This window comes from Trachemys scripta, chromosome 9, assembly GCF_013100865.1.
Source record: "Trachemys scripta elegans isolate TJP31775 chromosome 9, CAS_Tse_1.0, whole genome shotgun sequence".
NCBI lineage: Eukaryota > Metazoa > Chordata > Testudines > Emydidae > Trachemys > Trachemys scripta.
In genome coordinates, this window is record NC_048306.1 from 41,161,531 (window position 1) to 41,175,280 (window position 13,750).

Sequence of the window (13,750 nt, forward strand, 5' to 3'; positions counted from 1 at the left end):
GAAAACAAAAGTACTATCAATTAGGAAAATCTATAACCTGTAAGAGTTGTTGAATGGGCTGATGTTCCTTTGAGCAATTATTTCTGCATACACAATGATGTTACTCTAGGAAAAAGAGGACATATTGAATCTAAAACAGGTGTGGCACTTGTCTTATATAATCCCTCACTCTATCGTTGCCTCAAAGTCAAGCTACTAGACGGTAAGTTTTTCATGATGTGAGCACTAAAATGTGAAGTGTGTATCTTCGCTTAAGACAAGCTAATAGGATGCCCCCAAATTTTTATCATCTCTGAATCTTTGCATTATTTTATACTAGTGCCCCAAACAGCCTACTCAACAGGCATGTTTATATAAAGATCCTATATGACTAGCACTATCTTCAGTCCAAGAGCTGTCAAGCCAACATCCCAGCAAAAGTGGAATTGTGTATTACCCATGTGTATATTGAAGTGTCAGGCATTTGAGTACCTGGGAGACTTATGACTGGACTATAAAAGTACAATAAGGTTCTTAGTTGTCTGTAGTGCTTCTAGGAAGAAGGATATGGCGGACAGAGGCAGGAGGTGGAATGTGAAGTGTTGGTGCGGCATATACCAGCCACTACAAACTCAATCTGGCCCCTACTTCTAGCAGCAAGCAGTGAAATTGCCACGCCTCCCTCCATCTTATTGACTACTATCTCTGTTCTAAATTCAATCAGTGGAGTTCTTCCTGCTTTTTTTTTTTCCACCCAAGAACTATCCTCAGTGCTCTTCTGACAAAGCAGATGGACTCAGTGCTTATCTGCTATGCTAACATGCTGGCTGAGTTCAGGGAACTTCAACTAGTGAAACCACCAAACAATTAGCAAGAAGGATTCTGACCCTGTACTTGAGAGCCTTCCTCCTGCAGACTTCAAACATTGCTGAGGAAGCAGAAAATGGCCTGTAGCTACAAATTCTGAACATTCTCCTCTGAAGGCTGAGAAATCTGTCGTTCTGACTTAGATTTACTCTCACCATCCCCCGACGCAGCTAAACAGTACTATCTTCTGGTTAGAGCAGGTTGGAGTTGTGTGTTTAGGAAAATGTTTGAATTCTGGACCTCTAAGGATGAAATATTATGAGATGGCAGCAGGAGTAGAAAATCCCACAGTTACTTTTCCATGATTACTAAAATGAATGCTAAAAAATGGAAAAGTAGCTCTGAGTTTGAAAACTGTTCATCTCTGGTTCCCTCGCAGGAAAGCTTAATGAGGCTGTGGCTAGCATGTGAAAGCAGAACAATATTGAAAATGTTATCTGTCCTGGAAGTGGTCCTGTGATATAAGTTCTCTTCCTCATTCCACATACCTGTGTTTACTGTACAGATCAGTGTGAGCCTGAAATGAAGCCCAGTGCTCAGCTTTGCACACTGTAAACTCCTCAGGGCAGGTGTTATGGTAGAAACCCACAGTGGTGTTAGCTGGGGCACTGTCAGTCATCTGATGTGCATTTGTGCTTAGTAAGGGTCCTTTCAAACAAGCTGCTATTCTGTGGCTACCAGGGCCGGCTCCAGGGTTTTGGCCGCCCCAAGCAGCCAAACAAAACAAAACAAAAAGCTGTGATCGCGATCTGCGGCGGCAATTCAGCAGGAGGTCCTTCGCTCCGAGCAGGAGTAAGGGACCGTCCGCCGAATTGCCGCCATACAGCTGGACGTGCCACCCCTCTCTGAAGTGGCCGCCCCAAGCACCTGCTTGGTAAGCTGGTGCCTGGAGCCGGCCCTGGTGGCTGCCAGGCTACTGACGCATGCACTTTTCATGCTAGTATGCCAAAGCAGCAGCATCTGGACATGGATCCTTAAACTGACATAAAAGCCCTTCCAGCTGAACAGGTGCGAATTACACACTGAATTGTGATGAAAGTGGACTAAACTGGTGATTTTTCCTTACTTTTCTGAATGATGCCATCCCCCAGCTGCTCCAAAGGCTGAATTGCTACTGGATTACTCTACCTATCTGTCAGTATGTTAGATGGTATTTATTTCTGCATTTAGTCCAATAGCAACCATTAGTTTAAAATCTGTTGGCACCCTTACAGTCAGAGCTAGAAGTGCTGCTGGCAGGGGGCAGTGTTTAGCTTTGGCATCTGTGAGGCCCTGCCACATGATGGCTGAAATTCTGTTACAGAAGCTGTTACAGAAGTAGTGTTTCATAGGCCTGGATCGGCTCCTCACAGCTGTTCTAACAGCATTTAAATCACCATTTCAGTACCTCTGTGGCTAGCCTGGCTCCACCTCGTGGATGGAACAGAAGTCTTGGTGAAAGATGTAAATGCAACTCATGTTGCAGGAACTAAATTTTTCAGGGCTGTCTGCTAGGGTGACCAGATGTTCCGATTTTATAGGGACAGTCCCGATATTTGTCTTGTATAGCAAAAAGAATGTTCTTTTTGCGGAAACAGACTAACACGGCTGCTACTCTGAAACCTGTCTTATATAGGTGCCTATTCTCCCCCCCCCCCCCCCGATTTTTTTTCACCCTTGCTATCTGGTCACCCTACTCTGCTGCCTTTGTGTCTCAAGTATATGCAGGATTTAACATTACTCTGTGATGCCTGTATGCTAAGGGAGCAGGTTAAAGATGAATACCATGCTGCATTGGGTTAACCACTCAGATACCGGCTATATAAAATACTCTTAATCCTCACTGTAAAACCCCAGTGTACCTGGGTAGCTAATAACTTTTTCCTTCTAAGCTGCTCCTCCTGACCCTTTCTTCCCACATTATCTCATCTCTATGGTCCTGTGCAACCTGTCTAGATTAAAGACAGTTTTGTAAGGGCTGGGGCAGGTGTTGTAGGCTCAGCTGTTCCCTTCTAAATTTAAAAGTACAGGTTATAATAATCTTTTGGTACAAGTCTTAGTGCTATCACTCTTTTTGTGTTTGTTCTGTAACCACTTGCTTCCCCCTGCGCTCTGAATTAGGCTACAGCATAGAGGAAAAAACTTATTATCCAAAGTAGAACTCTTACCCTTCTTTAAATGTGGCTTATAAAAATGAGTCTTCACTTCCTATAAGAATTTTGCAAGATCAACTGATCTGATGATCACAGAGGTGTCTGTGGTGGTGCTCAGAGAACCCCTTTTATTTTATAAAGCTGCTCCTGCAGCCCCTTGTCCCTGTATGGCATGAGGCTCTGGGCATTTAATGGATATCAAAGACTGGTCATTGTCCTTGAAATGCGGCAAACACAGTTTGCAACTTTTTTTTCCCATTAGTAGGTAGGGTGCATAAAATTCTAGCTTGGTTCTTGTTCCCTACCTCCTGTGATGATCAGAAGTACAAAACACTGAAAGCAGCATCTCTGGTTGGGTGATAGTGCCTTGTTTCCTGATATAAGCCACCCTTGCCATGATCTTATTGAACAATTGGCATCTCCTCCTCTTCCCCACTGAGTGTACTTGGAGATTAGCAAGTCCTGTATGGGTTGGCCTCTCACTGTGCCATTAGAACTGGCATCGAGTTTGCTGATGAATTTGGATGTGTGGATGTGGGCCATCCAAAGACTTACTGACCCAGGACACGCTCTCTGCTGAACTATCAAATGGTCACTATTGTAACAATAAACCACATTCAGACTTTCACCAGCAACTGTTGGGCCTAAATTAGTACCTGGTTAGACTTCTTATTTCAGGGCGTTACAAGCAGTAGACTCTGGGAGTATAGAAAAGAACAAGCTACTATTCAGTGGTGCTGCAGAAGGGCAAATGAACTATTACATGTTTGATGTAAAAAGTTCTAGGACTCAAAGAACCTGCAAGTACTCTAAGGTGCCACCAGATTCCTTGTTGTTCTTTACGTAAAGACTAACAGATTTATTTGGGCATAAGCTTTCGTGAGTTAAAACCTCACTTCTTCGGATGCACTACGTAAAGAACAACCTTATCATTCTGCCATCAGTGTTGATTCAGCCCTTTGTCCTTCCTGGAGTTCCATGCTGTAGGTGGTTTGTGACTTTAATCAAGGACTCATCTATTCCACATGGTTCTGTGGCGGTTTGCTGCGGTATCCTTGCCCCAAATTCCTCCCATGTCCTTCTGTTGTACTGTGTGCTCTGTGCTGATGGGTTACTGTGCTCTATCCCAGAGGTGGTTGCATTTCTGTCTGTGTATGAAGTTTGTGAAGCACATTTGATTGAAAGATCTTGTATAATTAGTGTAAGGAGGAAATTTACAACCTCCTTGATAGTCAAATCAGGATTTCCATGTAGGGAACAACCCCATAGCAAAGTAAGAGGCTTTCAGTACAATAGGGCAGAAGGTGGGGAATCCTAGTGAGCGTATGGCTGTGACTTTTGTACCTGGGATGGTTATGCAAATAGTGGGGTGCTGAAGGGTGGCATGTAAGTACTGTTATCAGGAAGGCTGTATCTGTGCTGTATTTGTGCTGATTTTACGACTTGCATACATGCTCAGCACACCAAGAGTTATTAGCAATGTGCTGCACTTGGCTGGGCTAGAAGGGTCTCTGACCTGCAGAACAATCCAGTTAGAGGGGCTGAGTGGCTGTACCATAAACTGAGATTCAAATGGTCAAAAGTAATTGCCATATCACAACTTCAATCCACAGGTTGGGGTGGGGGGGAGGAGGAAAGAGTAATTTATGCTGAGTTGTCCTTTTGCTGTATGTTCAGTGATGATCAGATCTGTGGTTGATGTTGAAACTGGAGGCATGGCAAATGCACGTGAGGCTAGAACTAACTTGACTGGGGGAGATTAGATCAGTGAGCACTGCAGGTAAGGAGGGAGATTTGGCCCTATTAAGTCTGAAGCTCTGTGCCACAGGAGCGGCCATTAGCAGATGCACCTATTTTGGGGTGACTTGATTGTATTCACTTACATTGCAAAGGGGAATAATGCTCTCCACTGCAGCAAATACTAGGGGAAATTCTCTGGCCTGTGTACTGCAGAGGGTCACAGTTGTGCCTTTCTTTTCAGCCTGGACTCTTTTAATACCCACCCAGTGTTACTACCTCATATAACCATGCACTTCCTTTTCCCCAGCAATGGGGTGCAGTCAGGACTGAGCTGCTGGAAGGAGTTGTCCAGTGGAGCACAGTTGTAAAAGTTGGACATTTTGGTTTAGGAGTTGGGAGACCTGAGTTCCATTCCCAGCTCGGACACTGCCTCTCTGTGTGACCTTGGGCAGGTCACATTGTCTCTTTATGTCTCAGTTCCCCCATCTGTAACATCAGATAAGGAAAGCTCTCTCCCAGCAGTTTTCTGAGTGTGAATGAATTTCTGTGAAGCACTCTGCCCTCCTCTATGTCCTTCTGCAGGAGGATCACAAAGTGTTGTTGGGTTTGGCATAAAATGGAGTGAGGGAAATGGGTTGAGATGGCCATTGAAGGAGAGGCTTAGCTGTGTAACTGTGAATCTTTTGAGTTTGTGTTGCCGCCATGTGTGGCGTTTGAACAAACTTATCTGGGAAAATGCATATTTCTAAAAGGCTACAGGAACTATGCCAAGAGGCAGGGTGGAGTACGGGTGGGGGCTGGGAAGGAAGGGACACATGCTCGTCTACTTAATAAAACGTTTCTACTTAATAAGCAATACTGACATACTTGTCATGCTGGTATTCAACTGCCAAGATACAATTTCAGGGCAAAAAATCATTTAGGAAAGGCTCATCTAGTTATTTAAAAAAACCCCAACGCCTTAGAAAGCAGCCACGCTGACACCACCTTTATACTGCCAAGACAGATGGGCAGAGTGGAGTATTGAGGTATCAAGGCAAAATGATATATGCTCTGCAGAGATGGGCATTGGAAAATAGATGGCTCTGCTCTGGGACAAAAAAAATAAATCAAGCTCAACCCAGTTTGGCATTGCTAGGTCCATCAATGGTTATTAGCCAGTATCAGCAGGGATGTAAAACCATGCTCTAAAGTGTTCCTAGCCTCTGTTGCCAGAAGCTGGGAATGGGTATGGATTGCTTGATGATTACCTGTTCTGTTCATTCCCTCTGGGGCACCTGGCATTGGCTACTGTCGGGAAACAGGATACGGGGCTAGATGGACTATTGGTCTGACCCAGTATGGCTGTTCTTATGTTGCTGACTAGCAAAGGAAGATGGCATTCAAGAAAACTGAACCTTGCCAACCGTTAACAGAAGGTGCTGGGTTATGCAACTCAGAGTTGAGATTCACACTTGACACCAAGGTCAATGATGCTTTGTTAGTTGGCGACTTCCCTACACGAGCCCAAAGGTTTGCCCATAGGACCTTCCCCCTCTGTCTGGTAAGCAGAACTTTAGACAGTTTAACAAGTGTGTTCCTAGTTTGCTGAACCAGAATGACCCATACATCACTATTTGGATGTTTTCCGCACAGCTAGACCTTCTTGAAGCACATGCTGGATTTTCTGAAGTGCTTGTCACCCTGATATGATGGCTCTGACCTGGTTATCTGTACTCTAAGTAGTTTTATCACTTTGCTATCTGAGCAGAGATGTCCATTCATCTCATAAGCACATGCATATCTTGTGTCACAAATAACATTGCATAAAATCCTCCTGGTATTGCTTTGGAAAGTAGGTAACCTGGCCCAGTCAGTGGCTGCCATTCAAAGTTAACTGGTTCAGCTGTTAGCAGTACCTAGGAACATGAGAGCCTGATGTGCCTCAAACAGGATTTTAAATCCCTTACTGGAATTTGGGGCTTTTAGCTGTAGGTCAGTGGTCTGGACCTAGCCAACCAGAGTCTGTAACTAGTTGTTCTCAGTCCAGTTCCTAAAGGACAACAGCCTACATCACAAACAGACTAGTGTGGCCACAACCAGCTGCCTGCTGACCACTTCTTTAGGAGGCAGAGAGAGGCCACGCAGACAGAATTCTCCCCTACCAGGGGACTGTTCAGGGCAGGCTTGGGGAAGTTTGCCCTGCTGCTGACCATGCTTTTGCTTCCATTGTAGGTAAATAGCATCCATCTCCAGTGCTGTGGAGCTGGTTCCTAAATCAACAGCTGTTTTTTAATGAGGGGAAGAACACGTCTTTGCTCTGTATCTTACAAGCACATAGAAAGCAGAAGAAATGAAGACATTTGTATTTATTTTATTTATTTTTAATCACTTATATAAAGTACCAACTCTATGGGATCCAGGAGATTGGTTAAAATAAATAAAGGTAACAGTTGGCCCCAGTCCTTGCTGGCTGAGTTTGAGGCTGGAGTGGGGAGCTGCTGAAATCCCTTGAGAAATTGAATCACTGAGAAACCCTTTGCTGGAGCAGCAGCTGCACTGGGAGGCATTGCTAGAATATAGGATGACTTACAGCTAAGGACTCAAGGCGGGGTGGGGTGAACCCTTTCCAGACTCTAGCATTACCCCCACTTCCATCCCCTGTGTCCAAGGGTCTTTTATTCTCAACACTCTTCTTGATGTGGGGGGCAATGTACATGCTTCTTGTCAAGCTTTCCCTGCCCCAGAATTACTTGCAAGGTAGATTTAAGCAGGTGATGCCCGGGAGCAAGGTGAAGCTGCTTGGATGGCTCTAAGAGATGAGCTCCAATCCAGGCACAAACCTTCCATTCTTATTTCAGTAGCTTGGAGAAAAATAGGGAGGAAGCAAGTAAATTAACTTGGGCTTCTGCTCTATGGGGCCGCTGAAACCTCAAGCCCTGATTGTCTGAGCTATAACCAATGGAAGGTGTGGCTGCTGAAAGCATCTATGGTGTTGAAAGCAGCTCCTGATGGCCTCTGCAGGAGAGCAGTGCTGGTTCCTGTGGCTGGAGACATGCACCCAGCAGCAGGTGACTGCTGGAGAGACCATGTATGTTAGCTTAAGAAGTGCTGCCTGGAAGATGTATATGTCTCTCCTTGCTAGTAGTCTCTGCTGAATGGGGATGCCTATGCCTCAGCATCCCGCAAGTGGTGCTTGGCACACTCCCCCTGCTTGTGGCTGTGCTTCTCACAGTGCTTGCTGCAGTTGCCCCGCTTGGATGTGGAGGAAGTGGAGTGCGCAGGCAAGGCAGATACCACTGGCCTCTCTTGGCTGTTGCAGCGATGAACAAGGATGGGCTCCTTGGGGCTGGCCTTGCTCTTCAGGAGGCGCTGAAGCAGTTGCTTGTCCGACCGCTCCTTCCTGAAGTCATCCTCAAATATCTTAAGCTGCAAGGAAGGCAAAGGAAAAACAAAAATGAGCAGGGAGAGGCAGATGAGCCCAGAGGTGGCTCTCGCCAACTCTGTGCAACTTGAGGCACTAGCTATTGTGCAGCTAAAACCATGAACACTTTTGAACATAGTTTAAACCGAGTCCATGCTGATTTGGGGAGGGAATAATTTCTATCTCCTCTTTTCTGATCCCAACTGGCCAGTACTTTCCAAAGATCAGAATAACAATTCCAGCTATTCAGCCACCTAGCACTTGGCATGGTGATTGTGTACTATATAAATACATAGACCAGGCCTGACCCCAGCTCATTCCCCTGTAACTGTGTTGGTCCACAAAACTGGGTAACTTGGCAACCAAATCACAGATGAAATTCAATGTTGATAAATGCAAAGGAATGCACATTGGAAAACATAGTCCAAACTGTACATACAAAATGATGGGGTCTAAATTAGCTGTTACTACTCAAGAAAGAGATCTTGGAGTCATGGAGCAGATGTTTTCAGAAAACTATCCACAATATGCAGCAGAAGTCAATAAAGCTAACAGTGTTAGAAACCATTAGGAAAGGGATAGACAGTAAGATAGAAAGTATCATAATTCCATTATTTAAATCCATAGTATACCAATACCTGGAATATTGTGTACAGTTCTAGTCACCCCATCTCAAAAAAGATATATTAGAAATGGAAAAGGCACAGAGAAGGGCAAGGCAACAAAAATGAATCCAACTATGGAACAGCTTCCATAGGAGGAGAAATTAAAAGGACTGGGACTTTTCAGCTTGGAAAAGAGACAACTAAGGGGGGAATATGATTGAGGTCTATAAAATCAGGAATGGTGTGGAGAAAGTTAATAAGGAAGTGTTATTTACTCCGTCACATAACACAAGAACTGGGGTCACCCACTGAAATTAATAGGTGGCAGGTTTAAAACAAACATAAGGAAGTACTTCTTCACAGTCAATTTGTGGAAGTCGTTGCCAGGGATGTTGTGAAGGCTGAAGGTATAACTGGATTCAGAAAAGAACTAAAGTTCATGGAGCCAAGATGGTCAGGAACACAACTCCATGCTCTAGGTGTCCCTAAATCTCTGACTACCTGATGCTGGGACTGGGCGACAGGGAACGGGTCACTTGATAATTGCCCTGTTTATTCCCTTTAAAGCATTTGGCATTGGCTACTGTTGAAAGACAGGATACTGGGCTAGATGGACCACTGGTCTGACCCAGTATGGCTGTTCTTATGTTCTAGATTGCTAGATCATCAGGGATTAGGAAATAATCCCCTTGTAGCATCCGCATCCCTGGTTAGTAAGAATCCTCTGGCTTCAAGAGAGTGTTTCAGGACAAGTGGGACAAGCAGCCTTGTGTCATTAAACTGCATGGAGCCTGGCAGTGCACTGCAGTGATGGACAGTTGGTGCAGACTCGCTAAACCCTGAAGATTGGGGGAGGTTGCAGATGGTAAGAAGAGAGTGGCTGGAATGAGTTTCTTACATCGCTTTCAAAAAGCAACCTTCTTCATTTTTTAAGTAGCCCGGGGCTGAAAGGACACTGGGACTGTGGCTGGTTCCTCCATTTGACTGCTCACAAGGAAAAGGACGTCTTTCTAACTACCAGTTTAGCCTTGTGCTGGGATTGGAAAGTCAAGCAGGGTTCTTCTCTGCACCTGATGTATTTCCTGGAAATATTCAGCTGTAGACTGAGGGCAGAGCATGTCACTTTAGAGGGACCTTAGCTAACGAAGTTGGTAATCCATGAGCCAGACCCGACCCGAGCTCGTTCCCCGGTAGCTGTGTCGGCTCCGTGGAGCCAGCAGTAAAGTTTTGTCATCAAAAGCAGCAGATCTAAGCTCTACAGCACCAATCGCCATAATATCTCCGTGGTGGCTCTAAATACATCAGGAACAGATCCGTTGAGTGGGAAGGTGCTCTTCTATCTTCACCGCACTATAAGAAAATGGGACCTGCTAACACTTGTAACTTGCAAACCGAGACAATATGGAGAATCAGATATCATTCAGGTTTCAGAAAGGATTCCCTTGCACATACAGCTACACTAACTGGAGGCAGAAAAACTTGCAAGGTATATCAGGGAGGGTCTTCCCCATTTTCTTATGCTTGAGGCACTGGTCAATGTGAGAGACAGGAGGCTAAATCAGCAGGATCAGTGATCTGATTCAGTATGGCAAGCCCCATGTTCCTAAATCCATTCTGCCGTCATTGAGAGAACCTCAAATACAGCCTAGTTGCTGGCTGTTGCTTTTCCTTCCCTGCAACTGAGTTGCATTAACAGGCTAACCAGTGCACTCAGAGGACTCACCTGCTCTTGCAGAAGTGCCATCTGCTGCCTCATCTCCTCCTCCTTCTTCCGTAGCTTCTCATTCTCTGCTTTGATTCGCTCCCGGTCTTTGTGTTCCGTCCTGTAATCCGCCTCATAAATTTCTGTCTGTGAAAGCAGGAAGAGATGCCTGTCAGTAGGGGCTTGGAAGCTCTGTCACGGCTGGGTAACCGGACAGTATGCTAGGAAGGGATGATCATTCTACAGTCTTATGCTGATTGTCATGCAAAAGTCATTGCCACCTTTTGGGGACTGGTCATGCTAATTTCTTCCCCTTGCTACTCCAATAATACTACCTCATTCTTATATAGCCATCTCAAAGCACTTAGGGATCATTATCCCCAATTTACAGATGGGGAAAGTGAAGCAGAGAGACACAGTGACATGCCCAAGGTTACCCAGCAACCCAGTGGCAGAGCTGGGACTAAAACCCAGGTCTCACAAGTCCTGGTCCAGCATGCTAGCAACTAAACAACTCTGTTTGAACTCTAACAAGGTGGTTCTGGAAGAATGCTTCCAGGGTCGCTCCAAGCTAGGAGGCTGGGGGATTAAAATGATGCAGCGGGGTGGTGTGAGCTGGTGAAGGAGCAGAGCACAGAGCCAATACTCAGTCGCTCCTACGAAAGATTGGAGAGGAGTAGTGCACCACTCTTGGATGTTCGCCTGAGACTAGCTCCCTCTCCCACCTGCCTGAGCAAACATTTCAGTGAGGTTCTTTTTCCTCCTCCCCTTTTCCCACCCCCCAGCAGTCCCTTTCCCCATGAACACCCATCCTTCATGACTGATGCTGAGTTACCTGCAGGGGTCGGCACCACTATCTTGCATGACAGACACTTGACAAAATTACCGTACTTAGTGATGGACATGGGGAGGGGGGCATGTCATTGTCATTCAATTTTTTGAAAAATTACCACAGACTTCAAAATTTTTACCATGCACACATTGCTGACCCCTGGTTACCTGGCATTTCAAGGCCTCCAGCTGGTCCTTCAGGTCAGTCACCTCTTTCACAGGATCCGAGCTATTATTCACCTGGGTCAAGTGCTTGCACTTCCTGGGTTTGTAGGTCTCACTCCCCTGCACTTTCTGACTGGCTTCTTCGTGCTTTTTGGGTGAATTCTCCTTCAGGCTCTTTCTGGGAAGTGGGAACTGGGCATCTACAAATTCCTCCCAGGGCACAGATGCCAGTACTTCGGAGCCCTAAGGAAGGAAAGGCTTAAAGGTCAGCTGTTGGCATCATCCAGGGCATTGGTGACCAGCTTCTTAGAAATGCTAAATGGTCACTTGTACATTGGGCCCTGGGTGTTTCATTCTCTTCCTGGTCACAATACATTAGGATAAGGGACAGTAGTTTGGTCTCTAGGTGACAATAGGGGGAGGGGCTGGGTGGGGCTGTGTTTGACACTGAATCTGTTGCTTATAGCAAAGTCATTCTTGGGTAGCAGAGCCTCACAAGCCACACTCCTATTCCTGTAGCATTGCTGCAGGAGCCAGCAAGACAGGCCAGTTCGGAGTGGCTGCATGTGGCACCATGATATGGAAACAGCTGAGAAGCCCTAAATTAGGTCATGCCCATGGTAGCAGATGGTACCATGCATGAGTCAGCAGGTAAGAAAAGCATGAAGGTAAATTTAAAGTCTCCAGGTGCCCAGCCTAACAAAGGGGTTCTATGCTACCAGAGAAGCTTGCTCCTGAAGACCTGTATTTACTGTCAGTCTCTCCGGGGAGATTTGAATCTCCTCTGCATTTTTCAGTTTGTTTCCAATATAATTTTGGATCATGAGCCGTTCTAACTGGAGGGCAACTGAACTGTTCAAGACCACATCTCTCTGCTACCAGCAACTCCATCTAAGAGCCACCTGAAACAATGGGCTTAGCAAAATAAGGCTATTGTATGATATAGGGAAACAGTTGGACCAGTGGATAGGTGTGGCCTGGAAGTTGGGAGATGTGGATTCTAGTCTCAGTTCTGCCACTGACCTGCTGTGTGACCGTGGGCAAGTCACTGCCCCACTCTGCCTCAGTTTCCCCTCCTGTTTAGAATCTAAACTCTCTTGTGTTTGGCCAGAGCTTAGCAGAACAGGGACACAACCTGGGGCCCGTAGATGTTACTCTAATACAAATAACAACAAAATAAGATATCTGCACTGGCTCTCAAGCAGTGTTTGAAAGCTTCAGCATGTCTGTAGCTGAAATAATCTAGTAGAGTTTGGCTGGCCAGTGTGGATGGGACCAATCTATAGTGGAGCCTCGATCTAGCCTCGATTCCTAGCCAGGTTTGAGCACTGTTGTTTTAACACAGTTGGATCCCCATCCATGCTGGCCAGCCAAACTCTGGAGCACATTTGGGTGCAATTCTAGTAGGTGTGGTTATCTGTACTTCAAAGCCAGGATAGATGGAACCGGAATCCTTCGGAAAGTCAGGGGAAGAAAGAGAAATTATAGGTGCTGACAAGCTGGTGAGGTCACATGATGAGGCATATACATTGTCAATAATTCTCCCACTCCTGTTCTAGCCCCACCCAGAGAATGCTGGTGTAGAGTGGGTGTTCTGATCTCCATGTCTTCTAAACCTGCTCTGAGCACCAGGCCATCCCGTTATAAGAAGACGGGATTGTGGTGGGAGCTGGACTCTTTGTGCTACTGAGAATATTTCTTTGCTTCTTTCATTCTGATTTTTGCATCCCGAAGCTCAGTAATTTCGGCTGAGTCAAACTTGCTTAGTGCGTTGTTGTTAATAGAGTTGGCTACATGCTGCAGCAACTTGCATGGCTCCGGGACATTGTCAAAGCCAGGGCTGTGCATCAGCACTGACCTGGTGTCTTTCACACCTAGCAATATGACAAATGCCAAGCACAGGTGGCCTTTGAGACTACAGCTAGGAGCTGGTCTAAAGAGTGTGGGGTTCCTTGCCCTCCCTGAGTGAAAATGGAGGTGGTGGCTGTTTTCTATGCAATAATAAAGTTGGACTCTTCCAACCCAATGAATCACTTTCAGTTGTGTTTGTAACACTGCAGCTTTGGTACAGTCCCCGTTCTTCAGGGCTGGCTCTAGGCACCAGCAAAACAAACTGGTGCTTGGGGGGCACATTTTTAGGGGCGGCATTCTGGCACGGGTCATGCCGCCCCTAAAAATGTGCCTCGGTCGCCCTAACTCACCTCCGCTGCTGCCGCTCGCACACTGCTGCTCGCCCTCCCTCCCGGGTTTGAGAGCCTGGGAGGGAGGGGGAGATCCCGAGTGCCCGCGGTGCACGCGCTGCTTCTCCCTATAGAGCCTCGTTCAA

General features: G+C 46.1%; 1 protein-coding gene across 2 annotated transcripts in view; it reads right to left on the reverse strand.

Annotated features, from left to right (window-relative positions):
• Positions 1–7,055: 7,055 nt before the first annotated feature.
• LOC117882524 (TNFAIP3-interacting protein 3-like) overlaps positions 7,056–13,750 on the reverse strand; it is a 24,669-nt gene continuing 17,974 nt past the window's right edge. The window contains exons 5-7 of one of the 2 annotated variants that reach the window (XM_034780881.1): positions 11,500–11,667; positions 10,450–10,575; positions 7,056–8,126 (exon numbers count right to left, since the gene is read on the reverse strand). In XM_034780881.1, the coding sequence (XP_034636772.1) occupies positions 7,866–8,126; positions 10,450–10,575; positions 11,500–11,667 (555 nt within the window). In that variant the 3' untranslated portion in view covers positions 7,056–7,865. Of the gene's footprint in view, positions 8,127–10,449; positions 10,576–11,427; positions 11,668–13,750 lie in introns of both variants that reach the window. The other variant, XM_034780880.1, reaches the window with a different exon arrangement.